The 27,457-nt window shown below is 30.5% G+C and overlaps 2 protein-coding genes across 3 annotated transcripts; one reads left to right on the top strand and one right to left on the bottom strand.

Moving 5' to 3' along the window:
* Window positions 1-3,729: 3,729 nt before the first annotated feature.
* LOC107440291 (sulfotransferase ssu-1) lies at window positions 3,730-10,533 on the bottom strand. Of its 2 annotated transcripts, none has more exons than XM_071179125.2 (2): window positions 10,407-10,533; window positions 3,730-4,851 (listed from the first exon to the last, which is right to left on the bottom strand). In XM_071179125.2, the coding sequence occupies exon 2, from the start codon at window positions 4,836-4,838 to the stop codon at window positions 3,882-3,884; it is 957 nt and encodes a 318-aa protein (XP_071035226.2). In that variant the 5' UTR covers window positions 4,839-4,851; window positions 10,407-10,533; the 3' UTR covers window positions 3,730-3,881. The 2 variants fall into 2 exon arrangements, with proteins under 2 accessions (XP_071035226.2, XP_015908659.3); XM_016053173.5 differs by having other exon boundaries at window positions 10,317-10,523.
* Window positions 10,534-15,628: 5,095 nt separating this feature from the next.
* On the top strand, window positions 15,629-26,857 carry LOC107440292 (uncharacterized). The gene is made up of 4 exons (XM_087165364.1): window positions 15,629-15,781; window positions 18,646-18,827; window positions 21,907-22,013; window positions 24,671-26,857. Exons 1-4 carry the CDS (start codon window positions 15,714-15,716, stop codon window positions 25,298-25,300), a joined length of 987 nt encoding a protein of 328 aa, XP_087021490.1. The 5' UTR covers window positions 15,629-15,713; the 3' UTR covers window positions 25,301-26,857.
* The last annotated feature ends 600 nt before the right edge of the window (window positions 26,858-27,457 follow it).

The raw sequence follows: 27,457 nt of genomic DNA, 5'->3' as shown, positions 1-27,457 counted from the left end.
GTTGAAAAACAGCAAAATTAACCGGAAATCTGCAAATTTTTACTTTGTAGTACTCTATCGTTTTCTAAAATATTCTTTCGAATCCGGTGGAGTTGTAGTCTCTGCTGAAACAGGAAATTCACTTAAACAGCATTAATAATTTTGGCAGAATTTCAAATTTTTTTTTAAAACACTATATAATCTTGCATTTAATTGTCATATCTTATCGGTATTACAGAAATTAGATTTAAAGCTATTTAATTTATATAGATTCATTATGATTTTGACATATTGGATGAGTATTTATAGTATTGTATGGTAAATATTTTATTTTAAAGAATAATTCTTAATATTTCAAAAAAACAAAAACAATTAGGTTACACTAGTTATAGTACTTTTAATTCTGACTACAAAAACGTTCAAATATTTAAATACTATTGGAATCTATTTTTAAAGGTTTCTAACTAAAAAATTATTTAAATTACAAACAATATTTGTTGTCTATTTTCATTTCTTTCAGGTGAATATTGTAAAATTTGAAACAGATGAATAAATAAATCAATTTCATACTTACCTCACATAACATCACACATTTCATACTGTTTTCGTTTTGAGTCCATTTATTTTTGCCTATTCTATGCAGTCATACATTTCGTCGCTCTTTATTACAATCTCCAACAGGGAAACAATATAATTTAAAGCCTAATTTTGACTTATTAAAACACCCAAATGCGCAATAACCTGTCATTATTAATTTAAAGGAATGAAACAAATAAAGTTAAGAAAAAAAGGAAAATAGAAATAACAGATCAAGCGAAAAAACACTTCACTTTTCAAACTAGTCACCAAAATGGCGACTTTTATCCTTGTGATCGGTAACAGCCAATCAAAATCGAAAGAGGCACAAAAGGTAGCGGTGAAAAGAGTGATGCTACTTGAGTTGCTAAAATAAGCTCTGGAAAGTTACAGACCAATTAATAAACTTAGAATTTTCTCTTTTAATGAAACTTATATAAATTTGTCGAAATATATAACAATAAGTTCTGCTAAGTTTCAAACCGAGAAACTGCAATTACATCAGTAACAGTTCCATATTTGAAATTCTACTTTAAATGGTTTCTGGATATATATACTACAGATATTTTTGATTTTACATCTTTCAGCTCCAACTTGAACTAGATGTCGGCATACTCACACAAATAATGTATCTGTAGTAGTGTACTGTACTATTCAATAGGAAAGCTATTATATACAAATTAGCAGGTACAAAGACATGTTGTTTACAAAATCTTAAACTATACCGTGGAATTCATACGCATATTCTGAGTTACCACTTAAGATTTAATGATCATAAAAAAGGAATGCTAATAAAGCTATTACGTTTGGCAAAAAAAAATAAATAAATAAAACTGATATTCTAACTGTTCCATTTTGTGCTCAAAAGAAATTTAAGAAATTTTAGAAAATTGAAAACTGAAGTTTGAACAATTTTGTTAACAAGCCTAAGTTTTAAAAGTCTCATCTCAAAACAATTGAATCAAAATGACATTACCTACATATGTTGGAATTTATTAACTAAGAATCAAATATTGTAACTTAAATTTCGGTACCATTAAAAAGGCTCGATGCTAATTAAGTTTTCTCATAAAGAGGAGATAGTTTCTATTTCTGAAATATTAGCTATGAGATCCCTCTTCTCAAGAATGTATAACAACTGGAAAATATTTTTGCTTGGGTCCGGAGCTTAGATATTTTCGCATCGCTGATTTCAAATCTGAAATCAGTTTCTCTCTTCAACCTATAGTTTTCACGCAATTCAATAATACATCCCTAGGCAGGATTTTTTTATAATTCACTCGAGTAATACTGAAGTGACTCCACTTCTCTACTACACAAAGAGTGGTAGGAAGAAGGCGTAAATATATTTCAGTTTATGATGCGATATAGGTTATATGTTTTTTCAGCGAAACAGGCAAGTGTGCATGCATGCATAATAAAAGACCATACGTTCTTCATAAATTTGTACATTAGGACAAAATAAAATAAAATAAAAATACTATTTTGAAAAGAAAAACTTTTTTAGCTTTCGGAAGAAAATTAATTTCAGATTTGAAATCTTTACTCACCAAAATTATATTTTATAACCGTCGTTGAACAACCGACTCAATTTCGCGTTTACAACTACCAATGTTCAATTCAGTAGCCTTGTAATTTTAGACCCAATCTAGAAGACAAGGGAATTCCTGGATCAAGTATTGAGAGAAATTTGCCTTCTTGGAGGGCTTTTTGGTGGAACTAACCCACATTTGCGCTACATCGAAAGGAAGACCACAAGAATCTCCCATGGTTAACCTGACGGCAATGAGACGCTAACCTGTGATCCATCTACCACTAAGGATATTTTACGTTATTCCTGTGGTCAGTGCGAGACAGGTGTGGAATTCGTATTGACCACTCATCACTGGAATTCGAACCCGATTCACCTCTTTGGAAGGCGAACGCTCTATCCCCTGCGCCACCACGGCTGGCACCAAAATTATAGGTAAGATTGAGTATTTGTTTGTAAACGCACCAAAAAAAAATTGTTCCCCCTGTAAATTAAAGCCTATTAAATTACAATAACCTCAAAAAAATCTCGTCACCACTTTAAAAAATTTTCAAGTAACCTCGTACTGTATATCAAATATCAGTCTTCAAAACTTCAAGGCGAAATTTTATCCGTGTGTTTTTGACCAAGAGATCTATAAAATACATCTAGAAAGTGAATTTTTAGAATTATATAGATAGCTAATAATGCAATTCCTTTACGTAAAATGTGTATAAGAAACTCCTATAACTGAAAGCCTCCACACGATTTCGTAAGGCAGTCCAATCAGTATTATGCTTACACAACAACTATTTAAAGCTGTTTTTTAAAGGCTTAGTCGTCTTTTGAAATGATGTTTTTATGTTAACAATTATACAATGGATTTTTTTAATATAACGTGAAAACTAAAATTATATAGTATTTTTCATTTTTAGGGCTGACACAGGCGACTAAAATAGCAAAAATCTACAAATTGTATTAAAATTTGCAACTTTTTCTATTAAATTTTATTTTCATAATAAATATAAATAATTTGCAATGTAATTTATGGTGGTAGTTGCGATTGAATAATTAGATAAGTTGAGTTTTTACCGCTTTTATCAACTATTCACCACAATTTTCAGGGTTAAAAAAACTATGGGGCATGAAAAAAGGATACATTGTTTTATTTCATTTCCTGTACGACTTATCAGATATGCTTCACTAAAAATGTAAGAAGTGGTAAAAACTTGGTAAAAAAATGTAAGAAGTGGTAATTTATTTTTTGTCTATTTAAGTTTTTAAATTATTCAATCGTTAAAACCATCATGACATACATTGTAAATTATTCATACTTAAAATGGAAAATATTCTTTGCAAAATAAATATACAGAATAGAAAGAAAAATACTAGAAAAAAGGTTTTATTTTATACTCTTTTAATAGATTTTAGCTTTTGATTATGCATCACTTTGTACATGAGTCGCCTGTGACTTCCCTGCTGATAGATCAGATAATATTAACAAAAAAATTTAAAAAATATACTCCTAACATTTCTTTTTTATTTTCATTTATTTTATAGCTTTGTTTTCATTTTTAGTAATTTTTATTCATTTCTTTTGAAGGGATAAAATTTTGTTATCGATCTTTTGAAATTCATGGAGCAGAATTACTATCTTAAATCAATTAATGTAGAAAAAAACATTTTTATTATTCAGTACACAGTTTTCAGCATGTAAATCACATTCCCTTTCATCATAATATCATTAAAAATATCACTTTTTAAAGCATTTCTGTAAATCAGTATGTAAAAAAATGTTCAATTCTTCATATCTATTTTAGAAAGAAAACCAGTTTGGAATATCAGTTCCTGATAACCTTTCATTAAACTTTCTATTTAATCTTCCATTCTGCTCGTCAGTTAAAACATTCTTCCAATCACCAACGATTCCTTTTCGAATAAATTTCACTTCAGGCAATTCCTCGGGCAGATTTAATTTAGAAATAAACTCGGCTTTGTGCCTCAAACCTTCATAAGCCATTTGCTCAGATGCCGTTTTTATTTTTTTAGAGTCACCCATATCGTTGAGATGCTTTTTCATGTAATCAAAACTACTGTATAAAACAATGTTGTTAAACACCGCATTGTCTCTTTCTATTTCGGAAATAAATTCATCGCCAAGGAATTTCGCCAAGGTAACGATAACACTCCTTATATCTTTTTTCATCTCCTCGTAGGTAGTGAAGAAAACGTTTTGGTCCTTACGATGAGGGTACCAGGACAACAAATGATCAAAATAATCATTGTACTCTACTTCACCATTCATGAAAAACTCGAAAAAATCATCAAACTTACCATCCCAGAAAGCAAATTCTGGCTGACTTTGCGTGTGATGGTAAAAAGATACAACACAATCCTTGGGATTTCGAGCGACAAAAATGTATTTGGAATTAGGCGAATAAGGTAGGTGATCGTAAGGAAGATGTGTTTTAAAAGCACCTGGGCGGGGCATTTCTTCGATGCCTTCTTTGCCCAGCATATCGATGAAAGGACAATGCTTTTTAAACTGTGAGATATCTTCTAATTCTTTTCCTTTCCGGAAAATGTAAAGAGCTACGTTTTGCATCCATGTTGTCCCACATTTAGGGTAAGTCACGATAAATATGTCTTCTGCTTGTGGTTTGTAATCCAGAGCTTCACGGAAACATTTTGGTGAAAAGAAACCAGGGTATGTAATACCATCCATTGTGTTATACAATGGTTTTTTCACAATGGAATTTGTACTAGAAGCCATAATAGTGCTCAACCTAAAAAAAAAAATCTTTCTTATTACTTTATAAATTAGCACAGATATCTTAATCTAGAACTTGGATAGTTAGATTTTTCCTGCGACAAATTAAAACAAATAAAATTCAATGACAATGTCATTCAAATAATACAGAATAGTTTGGATTACCTATTTTTTGTAAGGACACAAAAATGCATAAAGAAGTGGAGTAAAGATTGACTTTATGAAAAAGTCCCGGGACTAAATCTAATTAAATTAATCTGCAAAATGTGGTTTTAGTAGTTTAAGAGGGGTCTAAAGTTTGGGTCTCATAATGTTAATTTCACTTTTTTCGTATTTCACCGTAGGTACGTCTGAGTCCATTGAAAAAAATTTTAATGAAGAATATAAATCCCTCAGGGCTTAGGCTTGGAATTAAACGCGTAAAAAAATAAAGGAGGATGGAGACCTACTCCAAGTTGAGTTCAAAAAATACATTGGGAAATTTCAAACTAAATTTGAAAATCAGGGTCCAGACGAGTCAAACGCCGCCTCGAAAGAAGTCGCGAATGGTAAATATTCGACGTAGATGTAGAGAATACACAAAGAAGACCTTGAGACCCTACATATGAAGCCCCTTCCCATGAGGAATAACCGAGAGCTCGATGAAGTCTCTTTCTCAATAAAGTAAAAAAAAAAAAAAGGGAACACCACTGGATCATTAGGATCAAGCCGAAAGCTTTTAACAGGGTTATAAAACGAAGCAAAGTCAAATTACGATGGCGCACATATAATGTTAAAGACTACTTCCGAGTACTAAAGTATTATAAAGGTAATAGATTCGGCGATATGGTGAAGGACTGTCTGTGTGATGAGTCCTGAGTAAACTACTATTCATTGGGACAACGTATAAATGAGTGTACAGCCAAGAGTAAGTGTACTAGCTGTACAGAAGTGAACACAAAGTTCGGCCTCAATCTGAACACAAAACTTCAATGGTTGGTTCGAGGGGAACAAAGGTCGTTCCCCTCGAGCCAACGAGAGCCGAAACGCATTCGGAAAAGGACTGATTACTCGTGAACACCTACTACTGCTACACTGATTTTTTGCAAGTCGTTTAAAAGGTGTTCTTCAATCTGCTACAACCAAGTTTTCTTTATGTGTAACTTACATCAATTTCTTGTATTTTAATTAATTACTTTTTCAATAAAGTTTTTCTTGGGTTAGCCTTCCAGGCTGAGTATCCTCAATAGACCGCAGGATAGTTGTTGTCTCTCCTGCTGTTGGTCTTAAATTTCTGGTTTCTACTGTGGGATTGGGCTATAAGTCTTTTGTTCCGGCAGGTCATCTTTGTCTATCGAGTCGATTGGGATGTTTCTCGTCGTGAGTAACCCGGTGTCGTATGCAGACAAGTCCGCATTGCTTGGTTTTATCATGGTGAATGGGGTGCTGTTGTTGCGGTGAGAATTCCATTCTTATTAAATAGCCCATGCAAAGTCGCGGGGCACCGTAATCAATTCCTTAACCTATCCACAGAGAGATGCACCGCACTTCCAGATGTTTATTAATTTGCATCACTATTTGTGCGTGGTCCACCCTCACTATGACGACTACTTCGTAATGATCCATAATCGCAGAAATTGTGATGCAAATTATTAAACATCTGGCGGCTATGTGCATCTCTCTGTGAGTACTTTTGAGCTGAAATAATTTTCTGTTGCTGGTGCATTTCCCTCTGTCAATCCATACATCATTTTGCAGATCTGCATGCTCCTTTGCATGCGATGACAACTCAAATGACTGCGGCAATGCAGGTCTATTACATCCAATGTTTTGAGAACAACGCCACCTAGCAGTTAACGAATACGTTTCTGACTATGGGTTGCTATGCAGTTCAAGAATCCTTCCTTCCCCTACTTTCCCTTAAAGTTTGTCCCAATAATCCTGGAACACCCTGTGTTACAGCGGAAATAAAAGACTCGGTTCACTTAAATAAATGCTTAAAAAGAGATTATTACCGTATCTTTTTTTTTAAATATATAAAGATTAATATCAATTTGTTCTCACTATTGTCTTAAAATTTAAAGAAGTCCTAAAACTCAGGTGAATGGTTACTTATTTTTGCATCTCTATATCTCGACCCATTTCTGTATAGAATACATATTATTTAAACTTTTCTCTTCGTTCACATTCCAGTTATTAGAAAGTAGTCACTTCAAAGTTAAAACTTCAAGGAGAAGGACCATAAACGGCCTCAGTCACTCGAGTAAATTTTCATGATATTGTTATCTTTTGACTCCTCTTTTAAAGTAAGGTCAACACGCTTGACGCGTGGTGGCTCAGAAGATAAAGCGTTCGCCTCCTAATGAGGAGTTCAGTTCGAATCCCAGTTTTGGCTGGTTCCACCCGGCTCGCACCGGCCACATTGCTGATGTAACATCGTCGGGCAAACCATAGGAGGTTTTCGTGGTTTCATGGTCCATGTTACGCAACTGAAAATTAGTTTAATGAAAAAGTCCTTCACGAAGGTTAATTTGTCTCAATGCTTCACTCAGGAGTTCCCTTTTCTTCTGGTGGGGTTCAAAACTGTAAGGCCACGGATTTGAACATTGATAGTCGGAAACTCAGAATTAGTTCATCTGTTCAGCGCCGGTTATAAAGTAAAATATAAAAGAAAAAGTTAACACACTTATTCTAAATGTCTGTGGTAATCATGCTTCTGGTAGAAAATTGGAGTTCTTCTTTTTATTAAAAAAAATTTAACCAAATTACATACTTGTAATTTGCTTATAAACGTACTTTATTAAAATAAGTATATAATTTGCAGAAGCAAAGTATATACTTATTTCAATAAAACGAAAGTATAAAATGCAGGGCTGCCAACTTTCCACGTTTTTTGTAAACATTTATTCTAGTGGAAGCTATGAATATGTTTTAATATATAATTTTTTACTCAATTAAATTTATTTCCCGCACCACTACATGTAAATGATTTAAAAGTTCATATGCATCGACACTTTCTTTCAACTCCTGCGCTGTGGGGCTTTTAAAATGTTGGCAAAATTACCAAAAATTCTGAAAGCTTGGATTTTTAATTGTTTACCACTATATGAAATATTTTGCAAAACGCGTAGTAGTTGGCAAGGCTGGAAATATATCGAGTGATTTTATAATCAAACATTTTTCTTTTTCTTTAAGCGACAGAAATTCTTTTTATATAATCACTTGTTCCTCTGTAGTTAGTCTATTTCCCTCGAGTATTGAATAAATACAACACTTTGCTGCAGTGTAAAAACTACTTTAAACCTTTTAGTATCTTACAATCTCTTAGCTACGTAAAAGTTTTTTGAAATAATAAGTTGTTTCTTAGTAGTTGCCTTATTTCGCTCTGATTTTGTATAAGCGCAACATTTCACTGCGCGATTCTTTACGAAAAAAATTTGATGAAGTATATAAGCTAAAACTAGATAATATTATTTTTAGTATTGGCTATCACTTTAGTTTTAAATAAATATTGCAGTCTAATAATTACAGAATTTAATATGTTATTTCCAAATTGGAGGCAATAACAATCCCCGCTACGTCAAATGTGTAAAAAATCACTTTAAAGAATGAAACAAAAAAAGAAGACGAACCCGTAAAATGTTCTAACTGCGAAAGAGACTTACTGCCAGTTATGAAAAATGCCTTGTTTGCATCGCATGGTCGAGAAGCACAACAAAATAACCAAAAATCCAGTACTGTCAAGAAAATCAATTTTCGAGAACTAAAACTACGTTGCTGCGGCCTTAGAAGAAAAATCAAATACCACACTCTCTATTGCGAAGGAAAGAATAAAAGTTTCCAAAACGGTAGCTGAAAAACTGACTACTCTAACATTAATCGTTAAAGACATCTTAAGTGGATTGGACAGTAATTATCAGGAAGCCCTCAAAATAAACTATGGACAGAAACAACAGAGATAATTTTTTCCCTTTAAAAATAGCGTTCTGGAACGCGAATGGCCTAAAAACGAAGATTGAAAAACTGAAACATTTTCTCCATGAACACGATGTCAACATCGAAGCAGTTAACGAAACGCAGCTCAATAAACCAAATGGAAGCAAGACTGCTAACTATAACCTCTTTAGGTGCGACAGGACGGCCTTTTGAGAAGGTGGCGTTGCCTCATATGTTAAAAAGGCATACACAACTGCAATGTTTAGTTCTAAAAGTGATTACGATTTTGAAGAAGTCTCAGTGGTAATCACCCTATCTAATGTAAGGAGATTTGAAATTACAAGCCCTTACAATCCTTCTCAAAATAATATTAAGGAAGATGTCATCTAAGATTTCTCCCCAGCAATTTGATAGCATTGTTGTGGAAAACATCAACTCAAAAAATACTGACTGGGGCTGTCAGTATGATAATGACAGATACCTAACACAAATTATAACAAAACACAATCAAAATTTTTATGCTCCAAGTGAATCAACAAATCACTCTTTCTCTGGTGACATTCTAGATATCCTAATGACGAATTCCAGCGCCCCTTTCTCTCTAGAAGTAGTGCATGCATTAAGCAGTGACTACCTACCAGTTTTAGCGACTACTTGTTTTGATAAGGAGAAACAAAAAAAGAGCTACAAACAGGAAAACAAATTGGTTACTATACGAAAATATTTTAAATCAATGCTCTCATTCCAACAATATCAAATAAATAGAAGACATAGAAAATGAAGTAAATAACTTAACGAAAGATATCCAAGCCGCCTACGATGAAGCTACTGAAATCATTAACATTTGACCAGACTGCAAAATTATTCCCAAAAGCATTGAAGAGCAGATAAAATTATAAAACCAAATCAGGAAAAAAAATAAAAATACTTGAGATCCCAACGTAAAGTCAGAAGTTAATAGATGGCAAAAAAGCTTAACTTTAAGCAACGCATTAAGCATCGATACTGAAGACAATGACGCGTGAAAAATGTTTAATTCACTTAAGACTAGCAGGACTAAACATGCCCTTCAATACCTTTCACGAAAAAGTCTACTCAGATCACGAGAAAACTGAAATTTTTGACAACACCATTGATGAAATTGGTTGATGACAACACCATTGACGCAACTGAAAATAAATTTAATGAAAAAGTTCTGTACGAAGACAAATTTCTCCTAATACTTGATTCAGGAGCTCCCTTGTCTTCTGGATTGGGTTCAAAATGACAAGGCTACGGAGTTGAATAGGAGTACTCGTAAACCCAAAATATTTAGTCCGTTGTTCAACGACAGAGTTGTTTCCAGAGCAAAATATATAGGCATCGCCCTTACCAACACCCTCAACTGGAACCTTACTTACTAATGCCATAAGCTTATCCTTCCCTCAGATCTGTACAGTCGAGAAACTCGAAGATAGCCCTCAACACCAAGACTCATATATGCATCATGTGTACACTCCCAATCCTTAACTTTGCCTCTCCCGTTTAGGAATCGTCAAATAAAACACAAATCAGAACATTACTCACCTTCGAGTTTAAAATTCTAAGAAGAATCAAAGGCGCATCCTGGTTCGTGAGAAATAATACAATTTATAACGATCTAAATTAGACAATTACCTGCAAAAACTAAATGCGTCGTTTTTTTAATGAAACCGCGAAATTCGGAAACTGCGACTTTTATCAAATCTTCTATTTCGAATGAATCGACTCAAATATTAAATTCAGTTCAGGGACAGACTTTTTTCTAAGCGACGGTGTTTTATCTGGACACTTCAATTCCTTATCAATTTAATTCACAGCGCATCAAGATGAACTGCATCACTCTGCACCAGTGAAACCCTTCGGGGGGGAAGGGGGAGGCGAGGGAGTGATGCATTGAATCAAGATGCCCGCTGTTTTTATCACTCTTCGATCTCAATGCATATTTTGTAAATAATTTTTTCCCTATCTCAGATTATCTTTTATTTTACCTCATAGGGTATTTTATTTTATTATATTATGTACACTTACTAACGTAATCTTACCACCCCCCACTCTACCCTTAATCGTATTAAATTTTCGATGAAGGAGTAGTTCTAAGCACTCAGTATCCAGAATTTAAATTGGCAAAATTATTATAAGTATTTATGATATTAGTATAATTTGGTATACAATGTTTCACAAGATGAATTTCATGATTGAGTTATCAGTTTTCATCTTTCTAGAAAAAGATTAAATCTGGTAATAGGTAGCGTTTGGGAAATAAATAGCTGTTTCAAAATTTATTTTCTATTGCGAGGAATAGAAATACATGTAAGTGAAAAAAAATCCGTGGAAAATTCAATTGCGGAGTTGAACAACATTTATCGTTTGATATTGTTCTGTATAAATAAAATGCAAAGAAAACATAAGAAATAAATTAAACAAATGACAATAAAAACTCATTATCTAGTGATCAGCTCACACGATTATATCAGCAAATCTTTTTATTGTTATTTTACGACTTCATTTATTTTGATTTTTTTAACTTCAATTTTTATATTTTTCTTCCTTACTTTTTTTTTGTACTTTACTTTATTTATTTATCGTTTTATATTTCTATTTTATATTATGAATTTTATGTACCTGTAAAGCTTATGTGCCGTAAATAAAACATAATAAATCTTTCAATTGTAAATTTTCGAATTTTCTTCGAAATCTTCTGTTTTTATTTTTTGCCTCTCATATATATATATATATATATATATATATATATATATATATATATATATATATATATATATATATATATATATATATATATATATATATATATATATATATATATATATATATATATATATATATATATATATATATATATATATATATATATATATATATATATATATATATATATATATATATATGTATATATATATATATATATATATATATAATTAATTTTTCTTCTTCTCTTTTCATTGATCTTTGTTGTTTTCTGTATATATTTTCTTTAATATTTTAAGTTAAAAATTATTTTTTTTAAAATTAGTAAATTATTAAAATAAGTCATGTGCTGAAAAAATTACTCAAAAATAATCATTCTTACAACAAACACATAATTATTTATAGAATGTTAGTATAAATTACTAAATTTTAAGCATCGACCTTTAGTGATTTTTTAAAATGAACAATGATACGGTTAAAAAAACTCATAACAAATTAAAGTTGTCAAACGACAATATAAAATAACAGCTTTGATGCATAGATATATTTATTCAAAAATATAGGTATACATATAATATTTTATGATAAAATGATTATTTTTCACTTTTTTAAAACACATGACTCATTTTATTAACTTATTACTTTTCTAAAAATAGATTTTTAACTTGAAATATTAAAGAAAGTAATGCATGCTAAAGACTTGAATAATATATGTCGTTGAATATTGTTTCTGAATGCAAGTATGTACAGCACAGCAATCATTAGATGTATCTTTTAAAACTTTGATTTGCTAAAAGTTGTTTTGTTATTTTAAACTATCATCATAGTTCATAGTGTTTGTAAGTTCGATCACTCTCCAAATTGCTTCTTAAAAAACTTAATGTAAAAAAAATTACCGCTAGAACATTTAAAAAACAAACAATCATGCATGCTGAGAAGCATGCAATTTGTCATGTAAAAACAAAATCAAACAACGTGGATAATTTTTGAAAAGTGGACCAACTTACCCTGGTTTTCTCTATAATTTAAATTTCAATCCCAACTAAAAAGTTTTGTTATCCAGGGTAACTTTTAAACTATACAAGGTAACCAATGCCATTTAAAACTGTAAATGTCAAACGTTGATGTAAGCAACACTGTTCTTAGTTTTGTTATTGTATGTTTCATTGTATGTTTTACTGAATCATATGTGGTAGGCTTTACTGCATAGGTAATTCTCAGAAAAAAGAAGAATTTATGTCACCTAATAATTATAATAAAAATTAATTATTTTAAAATTAATATAAATGTTATTATCGTAAATTGATTCATTAAAATAATTTTGGAAGGACATAAATTACAACTATTATTTAAAAATCAAGATTTAAAATTACATAAGATTGAAGTATTTTAATTTCTTACTGTTTAAATATTAATGAATTTACTAAAAAAGAAAGCCTAAAATATCGAAAAAATGAGTAAATAAATGAATTATTTTACAAGCTTAAATGATATAAATTCAAAAATAAAAACCATATATAAAGCAACGCAAACCAAAATTGTGATTGTGTGTGCATTATTATAGAAATGAAGAGAAAACTATAGAAATGTGGTCATATTGAAATAACATTGACAGAGCAATCGGAAATAAACACTCAAAAATTATTTAAAAATTAAAGAACCTTTTAACAATGAAATAACTACAGCTTCATAAAAACCGAAAGTAAATAAAACCAAACCATAAACTAAATAAAAACCAAATCTCAATATCTTCAACAACAACAAAAATTAAGGACTCACTCATTTTATATGTCATAAATTCTTTCTTGAACATTAACTGCACATCACTTATTTTAGTATTTATGTACTCAATTCGATAAACTTAATAAAATATTTTCTTTAATAAATTCGAAAATTTTGTACAGTAGGAAATTAAATAAAAACTAATGATTTAACTTTAAGGTTTTTGTTTTTCAGAAAAATGAACTTGACTATTTTTTTAACAGTTGCATTAAAATGCCTTTCAGCTACTAGTTATTATTGCCATTCAGCTGATATTTAATAATGATTTGTCAGATTTCTTTTTAAATTAAAAAACAAATTCAGTTTGATGAATAAATAATACTTTTTTTCTGGTAAATAAATAAATAAAAAAAAATTCTACTTCAGTCACTCAATAATGATTTGTCAGATTTCTTTTTAAATTAAAAAACAAATTCAGTTTGATGAATAAATAATACTTTTTTTCTGGTAAATAAATAAATAAATAAAAATTCTACCTCAATCACTCACCTTAAAATTAGATTTTTTATGATTGAAATATAGTTCACTCATTTACGCTATATATTAGTATTTAGATGGTTCAAAATCCGGATGATATTAACAGATTCCTGCAGTATTTAAAATAGTAGTATAATAATAAAGGTAAAAAATTATTGCTTTATTTCCCGATCACTTATTTACAAGATTGAAAGCGAAACGTAAAATAGGAAAAGCTAGTTTTCGGGAAGAGTTAAATCTATTCTTTTTTTCCAAACGATTCAGCAATATCGGATACTTCATTGGAAACTCGTATTTTTATGTATATGCTGTAGATTAATCAATAAATTTTTTGATTTGTCCACACTAGCCTTATGACACAAAGAGGAAAACATGCTCCGCTTTGTAAAAAATATTTTCTAGTGATAAAGGAATTTAAGATATTTTTAGTTTAGTATTTTTTATTTTAAGTCATTTTCCCACCACTGCTTATCGAAAATTCAAACTATCAAATAAAATGTAGCTTTATGACTGTGATCTCGAAGTGACACTTTTTAAGAGTAAGCATAATTATTAATTATCCATATTCTACTATTTAATTCTCTACCAATTTACTTATAAACGTCGTTGAATAGAGACAATTTTGAGTTTACGACTACCAATGTTCAACTCTGTAGCCTTGTAGCTTTGAACTTAATCCAAAAGACAATCGAACTCCTGGTGTCAAATATTGGGAAAAATTTGCCTTCATAGATGACTTTTTGGTAGAACTAGCCCGCATTCGCGTTACATGGAGAGATAGACTACGAACACCTTTCACAGTTAGCCTGACAGCAAGGGAACTCTAACACATAATCCGTCTACCACTGAGGATATAGTACGTCAGCACTGTGGTCGGTGCGAGCCGGGTGCGGAGTTCGTATCGACCCACCATTGCTGGGATTCAAACTCAAGTGATCTATTCCCTGAGCCACTACGGCTCTACGATAGCATAATCAACGAGATAATAAATAAAAAAACGAATTTAGTTTCTGCCACTTTTTTTATATTTCCATTTGCCTGTGGCATCCCTGCACGCGCTTAAAAACTTAAGAAGGGGTAGGAACTTAATTTACTTATAGTTACATAATTATTCGATCGTAACTACCACGCGACTTACATTGCAAAACATATATATTTAAAGTGAAAATATTATTTGCATTCACTTTCTATAGTAATCTAAAAAGAAAATATGCTAGGAAATATCTTTTTATAGATTTTTGCTTCCTATTAGTCATCACCTTTTACAGTTTTAGGCCCTGCATGGAGCTAATGTGGAGAAAACAATATTAAAAAATTAACTTTTGCTTCATTCAAAATGATTATTCAAATTTTAATTATTTTTTCGCTGATGTGCCCTACCTCCGAGTTTATATAACCGCTCTTCTGAATCACTCTGCTGATATTCTTTTAAACACAATTTTACGGACTATTATAAGCTAATGAAATGAATTATAAGTTTATAATATTTATAATAGAATGTATACATATATAATAAATAAAAATATTTCGTTCTTTAGTAAGTTGATTTATTTATAAACACACAGTAAATTATAAAAAGAATGGAAATTTTTAATAGATGAGACAACCTATGTTCCCTTATGACGAGCAATGCAAAAATAAATATAAAACGAGTTTGTTTATAAGCAATTCTCCAATATTTCCATGATTTTATAACTCGGTTTTCATATAATATCAATAAAAATTCATGTCTTTAAAAGAAGTGAAGCTTATTTTTGTAGGTAATGAACATTATTTCTAGATTTAAGTGCGTTTCTCTTTAAGATTAGTAAATAAATACAATGAATTATAAATAGTTATCGAATAAAGTTATTGTTAGTTAAGGGAAGTTATAGAATAAAAGCGATGTTGTGAATACTATATAAAGGCACATGAATGTTTATGCGAGAAAAAATATACAAATAGAGAATTGTTATCTGAAACAGAGCTTAAAAGAACATGCATAAGTTAAATATCGTTACGCTAGTGAAGAAAAATTTACGCAGCTCAGTAACTACATGGCTGAGGTAAGATTTATGATTTCTTAATAATTGTAAGAATAGCTATTTTTAGATTTAATAAACATTTATTTTATTTAACTTTCAAAAAATATATCTGGAGAATATTAGAGTAAAGTGATTTTTGGTAAATTTTTACGACACTTATCCAATGAACAAAATTCCTTAAATAAAATATAATTAATGAGTTCAGCAATTTAAAAAAAAACTATTTTCTGAGGCGTTCAAACTATTTACTATTTCTCGATTATTTCAGCTAAAATAGGCACATGTAAGTAAATACGCGCATACAGTGCTCAAAATAAAAAACGGAACGCATGAATACATTTTAATCTTATATCGAATTGCTACGTTTCACAATGCATTTTTTGAATGAATCGTCATTCTCTTTAAATACTAAAGTAAATTTCTGCAGATGATATTTTAAGTCGCGAAAAACATGAAAACTTACTATCTCTGAAAGTACAAAGCTTTTTACGAAAGATTCGAATTTTTGAACGCCAAAATAGTGGCTTAGTCCCAATAGTTAGTTAGGAGAGAAATCGGTAGTTTGACCTTTTTAAAGTTCATTTCACTTTTAATACCTAACAAAAAATGCGCAGAATCATTAACATAGTTGAACTTTAAGCAAATGAAATAATTTTTAACAATTATTTATTGTTTTTTTTATTTATTATTTAGTTTAAAATATACGTATATACTGTTAAAAAATACGTTGTAAAGAATCATGCTTTTAAAAGACAATTACATTCCTTTCTTAGCCACTGTTAGAGACAAGCACTTATCTAGAGACAAGTAGACGTCATTTTATAAAACTTAAGAAATAACTTTATTTTTAAACTAAAAGAAATGGGAATACATTTGTGCTTGATCAAAGCCAAAATTAAACTGAACTTTATCGTTGGCGATCGACAAAAGCGTGCCAAGACGCAGCATTAGCGCTTACATTCTGCCCCAGTTAAAATGTACAAAATTTCAATTAAGAAGTTACGCAAAAAATAAACATAGTTATTTTTAAATGTACAGTGAACCAAAAAACGGACTACCCTGAATAGCTGTTGATCTAATGATCGGATCTTCACGTTCTAGAACTCCACCTAAAGGGCTCGAGGGGGTGACCTCAAACAGGTTAATTAATTAATGCAGACGATATTTAAAATTACGAAATCAGACACTAAACTTACTTTCTCTGAATAAACATACCTTTTTTTCAAGGGATTTTTATTTTTGACCCTCAAAATATAGTGGGTTGTCGCAATCTGGGAAATATGGTCCCCATAGTTCGGTCAGGAGAGCTCAACGAAGTTTGGACCCTCTAATGTTAATTTTATTTTTTGCGTACTTCGCCATATTTCGAGAACTTTTTAAGTGAATTGAAAAATCTTTTGCATACAATTATAAAATTCGTTTATCCAAAGAAAATTCCATGCAAAAAAAAAATTTGGTAAATGTTTGCTATTATTTTATTTAATAACAATCATAAAGTTTTTAAATCGTAAGTTACATAAATTTTTACATAATTTTAAAGGGCAAAATACAAAATTTGAGCGTAATCGGTTGAATAGTTCTTGAGGAATCAAATTTTAAATATACGACTTTCTTTACATTCACATTAATTACATCGTAAAAATCTTCATGGACAAGTAGAGCAGCTGCTGGAAAGTTGTCACCTTCATCCACCGCAATTTGTTTCAGCTGTCAGAGAAGGAGCCCTCGTAACAGTGCAAAGTCTATAAACTTTAACAGCTTCAGATTTCCTCAATATTCTTCGCACGTGTTGCTCATCATATTGAAATCATACGGAACATTTTTTAATGCTCGCAGTATTGTCTACTGTGTGTTTCCTAAATCTGCTCAGAATGGGGCGTAAACAAGTCATATTGAATGATGCCATCATTAATCTGTATTGAATTCAACAACTGCGCGATTGTGTACTGGCTTCAAGCACAACTCTAAGTTTCAACATTTTTACGAATATAAGTTTTTTGTTGGTTTTGGAACATCAATCACCGATTATCAAACACCGAGTAATTTTCTACGCTGCTTAAAAAGGAGAATCAAACAATTTGGAAGCAATTAAAACAATCCTTCCACAATTGACTCAGTTTATTTTTGCTTTTTCTATTTCACTCATTGGCAAAATGGGTGTTGTTTCGGGTTTGATGGCGTGCGCACCTTATTTGGACGCCATCACACTTTTCAACTGTATTCAAGAGTAATAGTAAACAGTGCACATGCGTTGACATTGTGTGCGTTGCTATGGTGACCGCTGCTGTTTGATAATTCTCTTTAGAATTCTTTTTTTCTCTTTTAGTTTTGTTATGTATTAAATTGGTGAGTTTATTTCTTTTTCTTTTCAATAGCAGGCATTTTTTGTTGTATTTGCATAATAATAATTTAAAGTATTTTTATATTCCTTTTATTATTAACTTATAATAACTGCCTTGATGGTAATTTCAATATAAATATGAATACTAAGAAGGAAAAGTATGCTGTGCGTATATAGGCAGGATTTGAAAACCATGCCGACGACAGACATCAATTGAGACAGTTTTTGCAACCCATTATTCGAAATGTTGTGGAATTTATCGGAGTCTATCCAGAAAAAAAAGCATTTGACCAATGTGTAACCAGTTATGGTAACAAAGCGATCGCAATTTTTTTCTTTTTTAAAATTTTTTTTATTTATTTATTTAATTTTTATTTATTTATTTATTTTTTATTATTTATTTTTATTTTTTTAATTTTTTTAAAAAAAGTGCATATTTGTAACATGCCTCCTTTTAGCATTGACCGCTTCAATTATCTTAGTAATAAATAAAATACAGATTTTTCAATGATATTTTTGTCATGTTTTAAATATTCCTTTTTAGAAACATTTCCGATCAACCCGAGAGGAGTGCTCCCCGATACAGCCTACGATACATGCGTGAACAAGACATTCCCCAAGTAAAGGAATTGAGAAGAGTTAACGGATTTTACGATGCAGCTTCGTGCTACAAAATCCTCCTGAAAATTGATCCAAAGTGCTTTATGGTAGCAGAAGATGAAAAGGGTAAACTACCACAGTTATGTATTAATTTTCAGCCAATTAACAAGAAATCAAGACATCGCAGACCAATATTTGAGTTGTAAATAAGTATTTAAATTTCTTTTATTGTTTTTAATTTGTTTCATAATATTAGCTGGTGGCTGGGTCGCGTGTTACTGAATTTCCCTTTTTAGATCTAGAACTGTAAATGGCTGAGGATGAATGACGTCACGGAGCGAAAACCTATCAGCGAATGTTTTTTTCCCTCGGTTTTTGAATTTCGTCGCTGAGAGCGTGGTTAGTTAGCAAGTTTTTTTCAGCTAGAAGTATCTAACGGCCTTAATGGATCCATAATTCCGATAAATACTCAATTTTTTATTATAATTTTTGAATTTTAATATTTTACTTAATTGGCTAAAAATTAGAATAAAAACACTAAGGGTTTAATTAAAAATCGTTCCAAAGCGCTGTTTGATAATAGAAAACAAAAATGGCAAATTTGCACAGGCCTCAATGAAAAATTATGCAAAGTATTTTGTGATGGCAAAAGTTGTAAATGGTAAACTATCACTGATTCAGTGCTAAACTTTCACGGGTTAAATTAGAAATTGATCAGGAGCGCTATTTGATAGCAGAAAATGAAAGAAGTAAATAATCGAGAATCGATACAAAGTATTTTATGGTAGCATAAGTTGAAAACTGTAAACTATTACAGATTCGATTGTTTGAATTGATAAGTTTTATGGTAGCAAAAGATGAATATTAAACTAGAATAAGCTAAATGGAAAATCAATACAAAGTATTTTACGGTAAATTAATGCTGCTTTATTCTGTCCTAAGTGGGAAAAACTAGCAAAATCTAAAAAATGGTAAACTTTCATGGGTTTAATTAAAAATCAATCCAAAGTGGTTAGTTGTAGCAAAAGCTGAAATTTGTAAACTATCATGAGCTTGATAAAAATCGATTAAAATTGCTTTATTGTCTCAGAACCAGAACACTGCTAATTATCATTGATTTAATGAAATGAATGGGTTCGGGAAATGAAATTCTTAATTTTCGAACACATACTCTCGGAATTTTCATCAATTGAACCCTACAGAAGAGCAAATGGTGGCTCTCCGAACCCCTTTCATGCAAATACGAGAACTGGGGGTTGATCATCAGTTAGGGATAAAAGAATCCATTGTCGACGTACTCAATAACTTGCACAAGACCGTAGACTGTCTTCCACGCAATATAAATGATACATTCACTATTCATGAAAAATCAAAAAAAAAGCCTAGCTTTCAAATCATATTTCATGTATGAACTTGTGAATCCGTAACGGGTGTATGATGCAGCTTTCAATCTCCTACAAATACCATTGTACCCATCTGAAAATTTTAATATTGATCTCGATTGGTTGTTCAATGTTTATTCAGTCATCAAAAGAATTAACACAGAATGCGTCTGAGCTGCATTCAAATATATCTGTGAAATTGTGTACCGAGCAGTTCAGGATTAACAGTTAAAGATATCCAAGATGAAAACACAATAAACTTGCTTTCCCAAAAAAAATTTAGACAACAACCATTTTTTCAATGGGTAATCTGCGATCGCCTTTCGGTGATCACAATTTTTTTTATCTTAAAACTGTAAAAGAGAAACTTAAAATTTTTTTTTTATGAAAGGTAAAAGTCTTGTATCTTCTAACGTGCCTAAAAATGTACTTACGAATACACTGCTTATTAAATAAAATACAAATAAATTCTATAAAATTTAGTATTTTTCTTTAATTTTAAATATTACACTTGCATATAGTATCACATTTTATTTCCCTTTTATAATCTTGGCAGCATATTTGTTGTTTTTATTGAAATCATACATACAATTCAAATCAAGTTATTTCATATACTTAAGAAAGTCTTACGTATTTCCTTTTTGTTTAATTGTGAAAGCAACGTTTAATATTTCAAATCATAATAATTGTATTTACTGATTATTTAAAAGCACTACAAACCTGTTTTCGCCAAAGATTAGTGAAGCACAAAAAGTTTAAGCAACAGACTAACCCAAGAAACTTAACAGAACAATTCCACTTGCTCATTTAATTTATTTTTCTCATTTACGAATGTATATGCAGATGCTGCAATATTATAAAGATTTTCTGAAGCGTAGGATACAAATTTATGCATTTTATCTAGAAGCCCTGACAATTACTACAAGTTACTCCTAAACTGTCCAAAAAAAAAAAGAGATTGATCGTTCTGCAGGCAGCAGGAAGGGAACTAAAGAGTTAGAATTTGACATGCAAAAAAGAGTGATTTTTGTTTAGGATTTTAATACGAGCTTTTAAAAAAAGAACAAAAATCCTGTTTATTTGAAAGCCAGGGCCCACTCTAAGCATTCAGAGCCTTGACAAATGCGATAAAATCGTAAATTTGGTGAAAGTGTTGGCGAATGATTTTTTCCACAAGAAAGAAAAATACATATTAAACTGAATCCGCAAAATTACTTGGGAAAATTTTCGTTAGATGCTCCGCGTAACCAAATAGAATTGGGTCAAATAATATAAGCCTGAAACAAACTACCGTAAAAAATTAATCATTAAAAAATTTCAAAATTTGCATTTGGCGAACACTTTCAAAATTGGCGCATACTTTTGATGTTTGGCTAATTTACTGGCTATTAATTTGAAATCCTTAGCGCGGTTCCTGAAAGCTCCTTACCTACCTTTTCTTGCACAATTTCTCCATTTTTGTTCCATTTTGTTTTGCTGCGCAAATACTATAAGATTTAGGAACCTAAAATTACGATGTTGAGTAGAAAAGTGTTCCCAATTTACGATGGAGTGGGGGGGAAAATGAGATTCGATTGTTCCCTTGCAATTATCAAATGTTACTCTTGTATTAAACAAAAAATACTATGTTTGTCAATCTACTGCCTACTGAAATGCAACCATAGAGTTGAAAATTTGATGAGTTTTCATCCAAGTTCCATATTTCTTAGTAAAATTTGCATTTTCTGCCTTTATTTAAATTTTGGGCTTAACAGATTATTTTGCTTCTGTGATTTATTGATTAAATTTATTTTTGAATTAAAAAGTACACGTGTATTTTATAGGAAAAATCATTTCAACTATATGCCTTAAGAAAATTACAAATGACACCTATTTCGCTTGTTTCCATGTAACGCACGAAAATTACAGATTGCAGGGCATCGCACGCCAGGTAAGATTTCAAACAATCCAAATGCGTAATACTAAATTTGTTAACTATAGTTCAGTAAAATTAGACTTTTTCATCAGAAAAGGTAATACCCAAGATTTTTTGTTCATAGAAAGCGTTGTAATTGTTGTTGTTGCCGTATGCTATTAAGGCAAAAGGGAGGCTCTTCTTATTGTTTTCTAGTGGCGTTGTCTATAGCCAAAAATTCGACTTCTGCCACGAACATACGTCATAACGCGTTTATAAGGCGGATCCATTCCCCATCCCTTCATTCATCCACAGATCGTAATTTTAAACTAAACCAGAGAATGATCAATCGTTAATTCAGTCCCCCTGAAGTTGATTTGCTAAAGGAACATGGATGACTTTGTGACCCGACTGATTTAACATGCACCAGTCACCATTTACTACACTTCGGTCGGTAGGGATCGAACTCACGACCCCTTAGACGTGGGCCCAGCACCCTACCAGACAGGCTATCCCGTCCCATAGAACACTTAGTTACGTTATTATAAATGAAACCTGAAAATTCTCTCTATGCGTCCCTTTTTTTTTGAGAGAAATGGGGGAATTTGATGGAGAGAATTAAATTACTTCTATTGAATTGATTAATTAATTGAACTGATACATTGATTCCTATGTACCTTTTTATGCTGAATTTGATGAGAGCAACGTTTGGACAAATAGTTTAGAAGTTATAAGCGATTTGTGAACAAAAAGCACAAATTTGTACCTGAACTTTTTTATGCCTTTGATAATACTATCTAAACAAGTGAGACATTGTTTCCGATGTAATTTTTTTACTCAGATCAAATGCGATTATACGCATGTCAATAAACACACATAGTTCAAAAGATGAAAGAGATGTTATGTGTTAAAAGTACTTACTTTGACGCGTACTTATGTGTTCACCTTACATTGCTGTTCATAGATCTATGAACATGTCAGGTTTATTTTCCGAAATAATGTTTCAGCATTGATACTGTTTCAACAATAAGACAAAACAAGAATCGGTAAGAAAATTTGTTAGGTAGTTGCAAGAGTTTTGTGTACAAAAAGTACAATTACACACTTGCACTTATTTACGCATTTCAATACAAACAAGTAAGATATTTCTGCCATGTATTTTTACTGCAAACGAAATATAATCAAACACGAAAGGGTTAAGTAACAAAATCAAAAGGGTTAAGATTTCAAAAATTGAAACCAATTGTTTATAAATTTTTTTTTGTTTGTAAAAATATACAATTTCTGAATTGCAATCATGAAGAAAGCACTTATAAAGTCAAAACTACTAATCCCAGCAACTCAAGTTTTACCTCATTTAATTTAGAATAAAAAATTTCATCGGAAAGTGCACTTAACATGTTCAGATAGGCCTAAGATACCAAAGTAAAATATGTTCTAAATTAAGTCAAATACAATACTAAGTAACATCAAAATTTATTTAATGCAGAAACATGCAAGTTTCGAATTTTTTGTTATATCGAATCCTATATAGTCTCCTTTATATAGTTTGATTCCACGTAATAAAATACATAGGAAACAATGTCTCATTTACGTAGATAGTAGCATCAGATGCGTAAATAGGCACAGGTACAAATTTGTACTTTTCGTACATAATACTGTTCTAAACGAAAAATCCGATTGTCTCATTTAATTCAACGCTGAAAAAATAGGAAACAATAATTGTTTAGAAATTCTCCCCCCCCCCAAATCACCCCCTTTCTCTTAAGAAAGAGGGGAAAGAGAAAGGAGATGAATTTTAAGTACCATTTACAATAACATAATAAAAATTTTAGTTAGAAAACATCTTGGATATTCAGTTTTCCGAAGAAACGCGCTTTTGTTTCACACTAATTCCTGGACTAAAATGAAATTTTTTAAATTACTTATCGCGTTTATTGTCGAAATGAATATAAGATGGTTGATAACTTTATGACGACTGCAAAATTTACCCATTTCCACCTACTTTTGGTACATTGTTCACGCGTTTCTCATAAAAGCAATGCGTGTATATTCCGCACAGAACAATCCAGTGGATCCTTAAATGCAAAAACACAAAACAAGCCTGCAAAAGTAATATATATATATATATGGGGGGGGGGTGTTTAACATAAAAAGCTTTAAGCTTTAATTAATCTTCTTATGTTATTTCTTTTCTGTAAATCCTTTTCTTAATTTATTATTCTAATCGAAACACTTTCTCACACTTTTAAATTCACACCCTGTCCTTAAATCTATTTTTGGCTCAAGCATGCATTGATTAAAAGTAAGAAATTTTTCCTATTACTCCTTGTAGGAATCGCGCGACTTATTGAATAAACCAATTATAATTACTAAGATTTCCCTTTATCCATAAATCGAAGCATTTTAATGATTTTCTCTGCAAGATTTTCCCTAACATTTAGGCTTAATCACGATGAAACTGTGGCTCTTTCTCTCTCGTCATACATCTCAAAATGATTAAATAAAATAAATTTGTTTGCCCTCGTTCAAATCCTGTGCCTATTTCTTCTGCTCATACGTTCATGACTGCGAACCTTATATTTATATATATATATATATATATATATATATATATATATATATATATATATATATATATATATATATATATATATATATATATATATATATATATATATATATAATTTTAGATTATCAAACACTCATTCGATAGTCATCCCAACTGCAACATCGTTGGAAATTCAGACATTGGACTGTTGAAAAGGAATCTGAAATTGCCTTTTCATCCGCAAAATGATTTTCTTAACATAGAATACGAATATGACACAGTCATTGATTACAATTTACTCTCTTCAGAAGTTCCTCAAAATGTATACCTTCACGAGTATCAAGATTCGTACTTAGGAGCCATCTTGGATTATGACAGGTCAGTGGTGGGCTACGAACGAGAGCAACTCGTCGTCTCCAACTGCCGAGACAAAGACAGTCGATCGTTTGTCGCCACAAAAGGGAGCACCTGTGTCGGCTACGGTACCGCCAAACAAACGATTCAAGATTGTGCAAAAATTGGACCATTGTATGCAGAAAGTCCTGCTATAGCTGAGGCTATTCTAAAGAATTTGCTTGTGTTGTTCGATGTAAAAAAAGGCTTAGCAGCGCAAACATTTAGCACAAATTTTTACGCCAATGTGATTTTCGGAGCCATTGGAACAACTCGAAAAAATATGTTGCCGAGTTATAGGATGTATTCTAAAAGGAAATTGATGAATGAGACTAAAAACATTTACGCAGTATTTGATGGGGAGTATGAGCCATTCTAAAAAATTTCAAATATCGATACTTAGATTTTCTTTTACAATCTTAGGTATTATCATTATGGAATCATTTTGTGACTGATACCAAGGTTATTTTCATGGCATTCTATTAAATGTGAGATTTTCAGCTCATAGTTTTTTTAAAGCATTAATACTGATATCAAATTTGTTATCACATTATTTGATGGTGAATAATTTTTTACTAACTGAGGTATAGGACTTCAGCTTTTTTTTTTTACTTCTCTTTTTAAATAAAAGAAAATTATGTGTATTTTTATAGGATCATTATTTTGTAATTAATACTAAAGTTTTTTTATGTAGAATTTTATGATGAATTTGATAGCTCTGGTAAATTTGTGATGCTAAATTAAAAGTTCATTAATTTGTGTCGAATACAAAAAAATTTTCTTTGAATTTGAAAAAAAACACGAATCATTTTTATGAATCGTGAATTTACTACTGTGAAGTAACTTTATACTAACTTAATATATTATGAATATTAATTTAAACAATTTATGTGAAACATTTATCTGAAGCAGTATCAGTTGCATTTCTTCTTAATATACCCTAAATAAACTTTCTACACGACATAATTTTTCATTAAAAGCAGGATTCATACAAACAAGGATTATAGAGGAGTGTTCATCTCTCATAAAAGATTTCAATATAAATTAAATACATGCCAATAATCGGTGTGACAGTTTTCATTACAATTTTTATTTGGATGATGTTTTTATACGTGTAATAAAAACATCATCTAAATTGCACGAATTCATTAATTAACTAATTATTTTTCCATTAAAACTATTTGACTCTTTTTCACACTTTTAATTGACTTTTCACAAAAAAAATCCTTTTGTTTACTAAATATATCTATACAATAGTCAGATATATATTACTGTGTGCTCATAAGGGATTGTTAAATTGTATTTATAATGCCATGAAGCTCAGATTATATATCCGACTGATTATTAAACCTCTAAAACCTGTTATCTTCGAATCTATTTCTATTATCTATTTAATGAAAACTAAGGAAATGAAATTATATACAAACTTTATTCATCATGCTCTTCTTAATAACTGCATACGTTTATTACATCGATAAAATAAGTTTTCCATCAAATGCTTGTAGGTATGCTCATATATTATGTAAAATAAAGGCTATTATATAATAGCCTTATATTATTATATAATAGCAATAATAAAGGCACATATATTGTGTAAAACAAAATATTTGACATAAACAATATGATTTTTTTATCACTGTTTAGTTATAAAGTATAACTAAAGAGATTACAATTATTTTTTCATCAGTAGCTTATCTAGCTCTAATACTAATATTTTAAGTTTTTATGTTGTTGGTGTAAAATTCAAAATTGTTAAATGTTTTAAGCTTTAGATTTTTGGAGGAATCAAAATTGGTTTTTCAAAAGTAGAAATTGTTTGTTGACTGTAAACATCTTGTTTTCTCAGGATTAGTATTCGTTTAAAATTTTTTTTTAAATTACTTAATCTACTAAGTTTTATAAAATGGTGAAAATAAATAGAGTGATATTAATATTTGCCAAGAGAAAAATCTCCAATTCTAAATGATAAAAAAAAAACACTGAAATATTTTATTTAAAATTTATACAGTGAGAAGCTAGTAGATCTTTCAAAAAATCCCACATAAATGTTCTTTGTTTTTAATTAGCAACAATAACACATAAAAATTTACATTAATGCAATAAATCTCAAAAAATTAAATCTAAAATTATAGTATAATAGTGTATTTATACAACTAAACTTCATTGCTTAAGGTGCAAAGTACCTTAAATCCTCACTCAGCTTAAGCCTTGTGGAGTTCTGCAAGTGTAAACACCAACCTTATATCTACTTAAAAACAAGGATTTATAATAATGTATAATTGTATTAAAATAGCATTTCCGTGAAAAGAATATAAAACATAGTTTTTCAGTGTTTGAATAATCAGTCTCTCAGTTTTTTTAATTTAAAATTAAAGTGAAATATTGGTTTGAGTAAGAAGTGATTGCGTTTTTTTTCTACATTTTTCAAAGTCATACATATATACTTAAGGGTTAATCAATGATATATGTTCCCGTTTGTTCGATGACATTTTGCCATTGTTTGGTCACAATTCTCGGTCGTAAAAAACCTAACTTT

This window comes from Parasteatoda tepidariorum, chromosome 6, assembly GCF_982258835.1.
Source record: "Parasteatoda tepidariorum strain Cologne lab strain chromosome 6, Ptep-v5.0, whole genome shotgun sequence".
NCBI classification, from domain to species: Eukaryota; Metazoa; Arthropoda; class Arachnida; order Araneae; family Theridiidae; genus Parasteatoda; species Parasteatoda tepidariorum.
The sequence above is the reverse complement of the archived record's forward strand: the minus strand, read 5'-3'. Positions and strand labels throughout refer to the sequence as shown.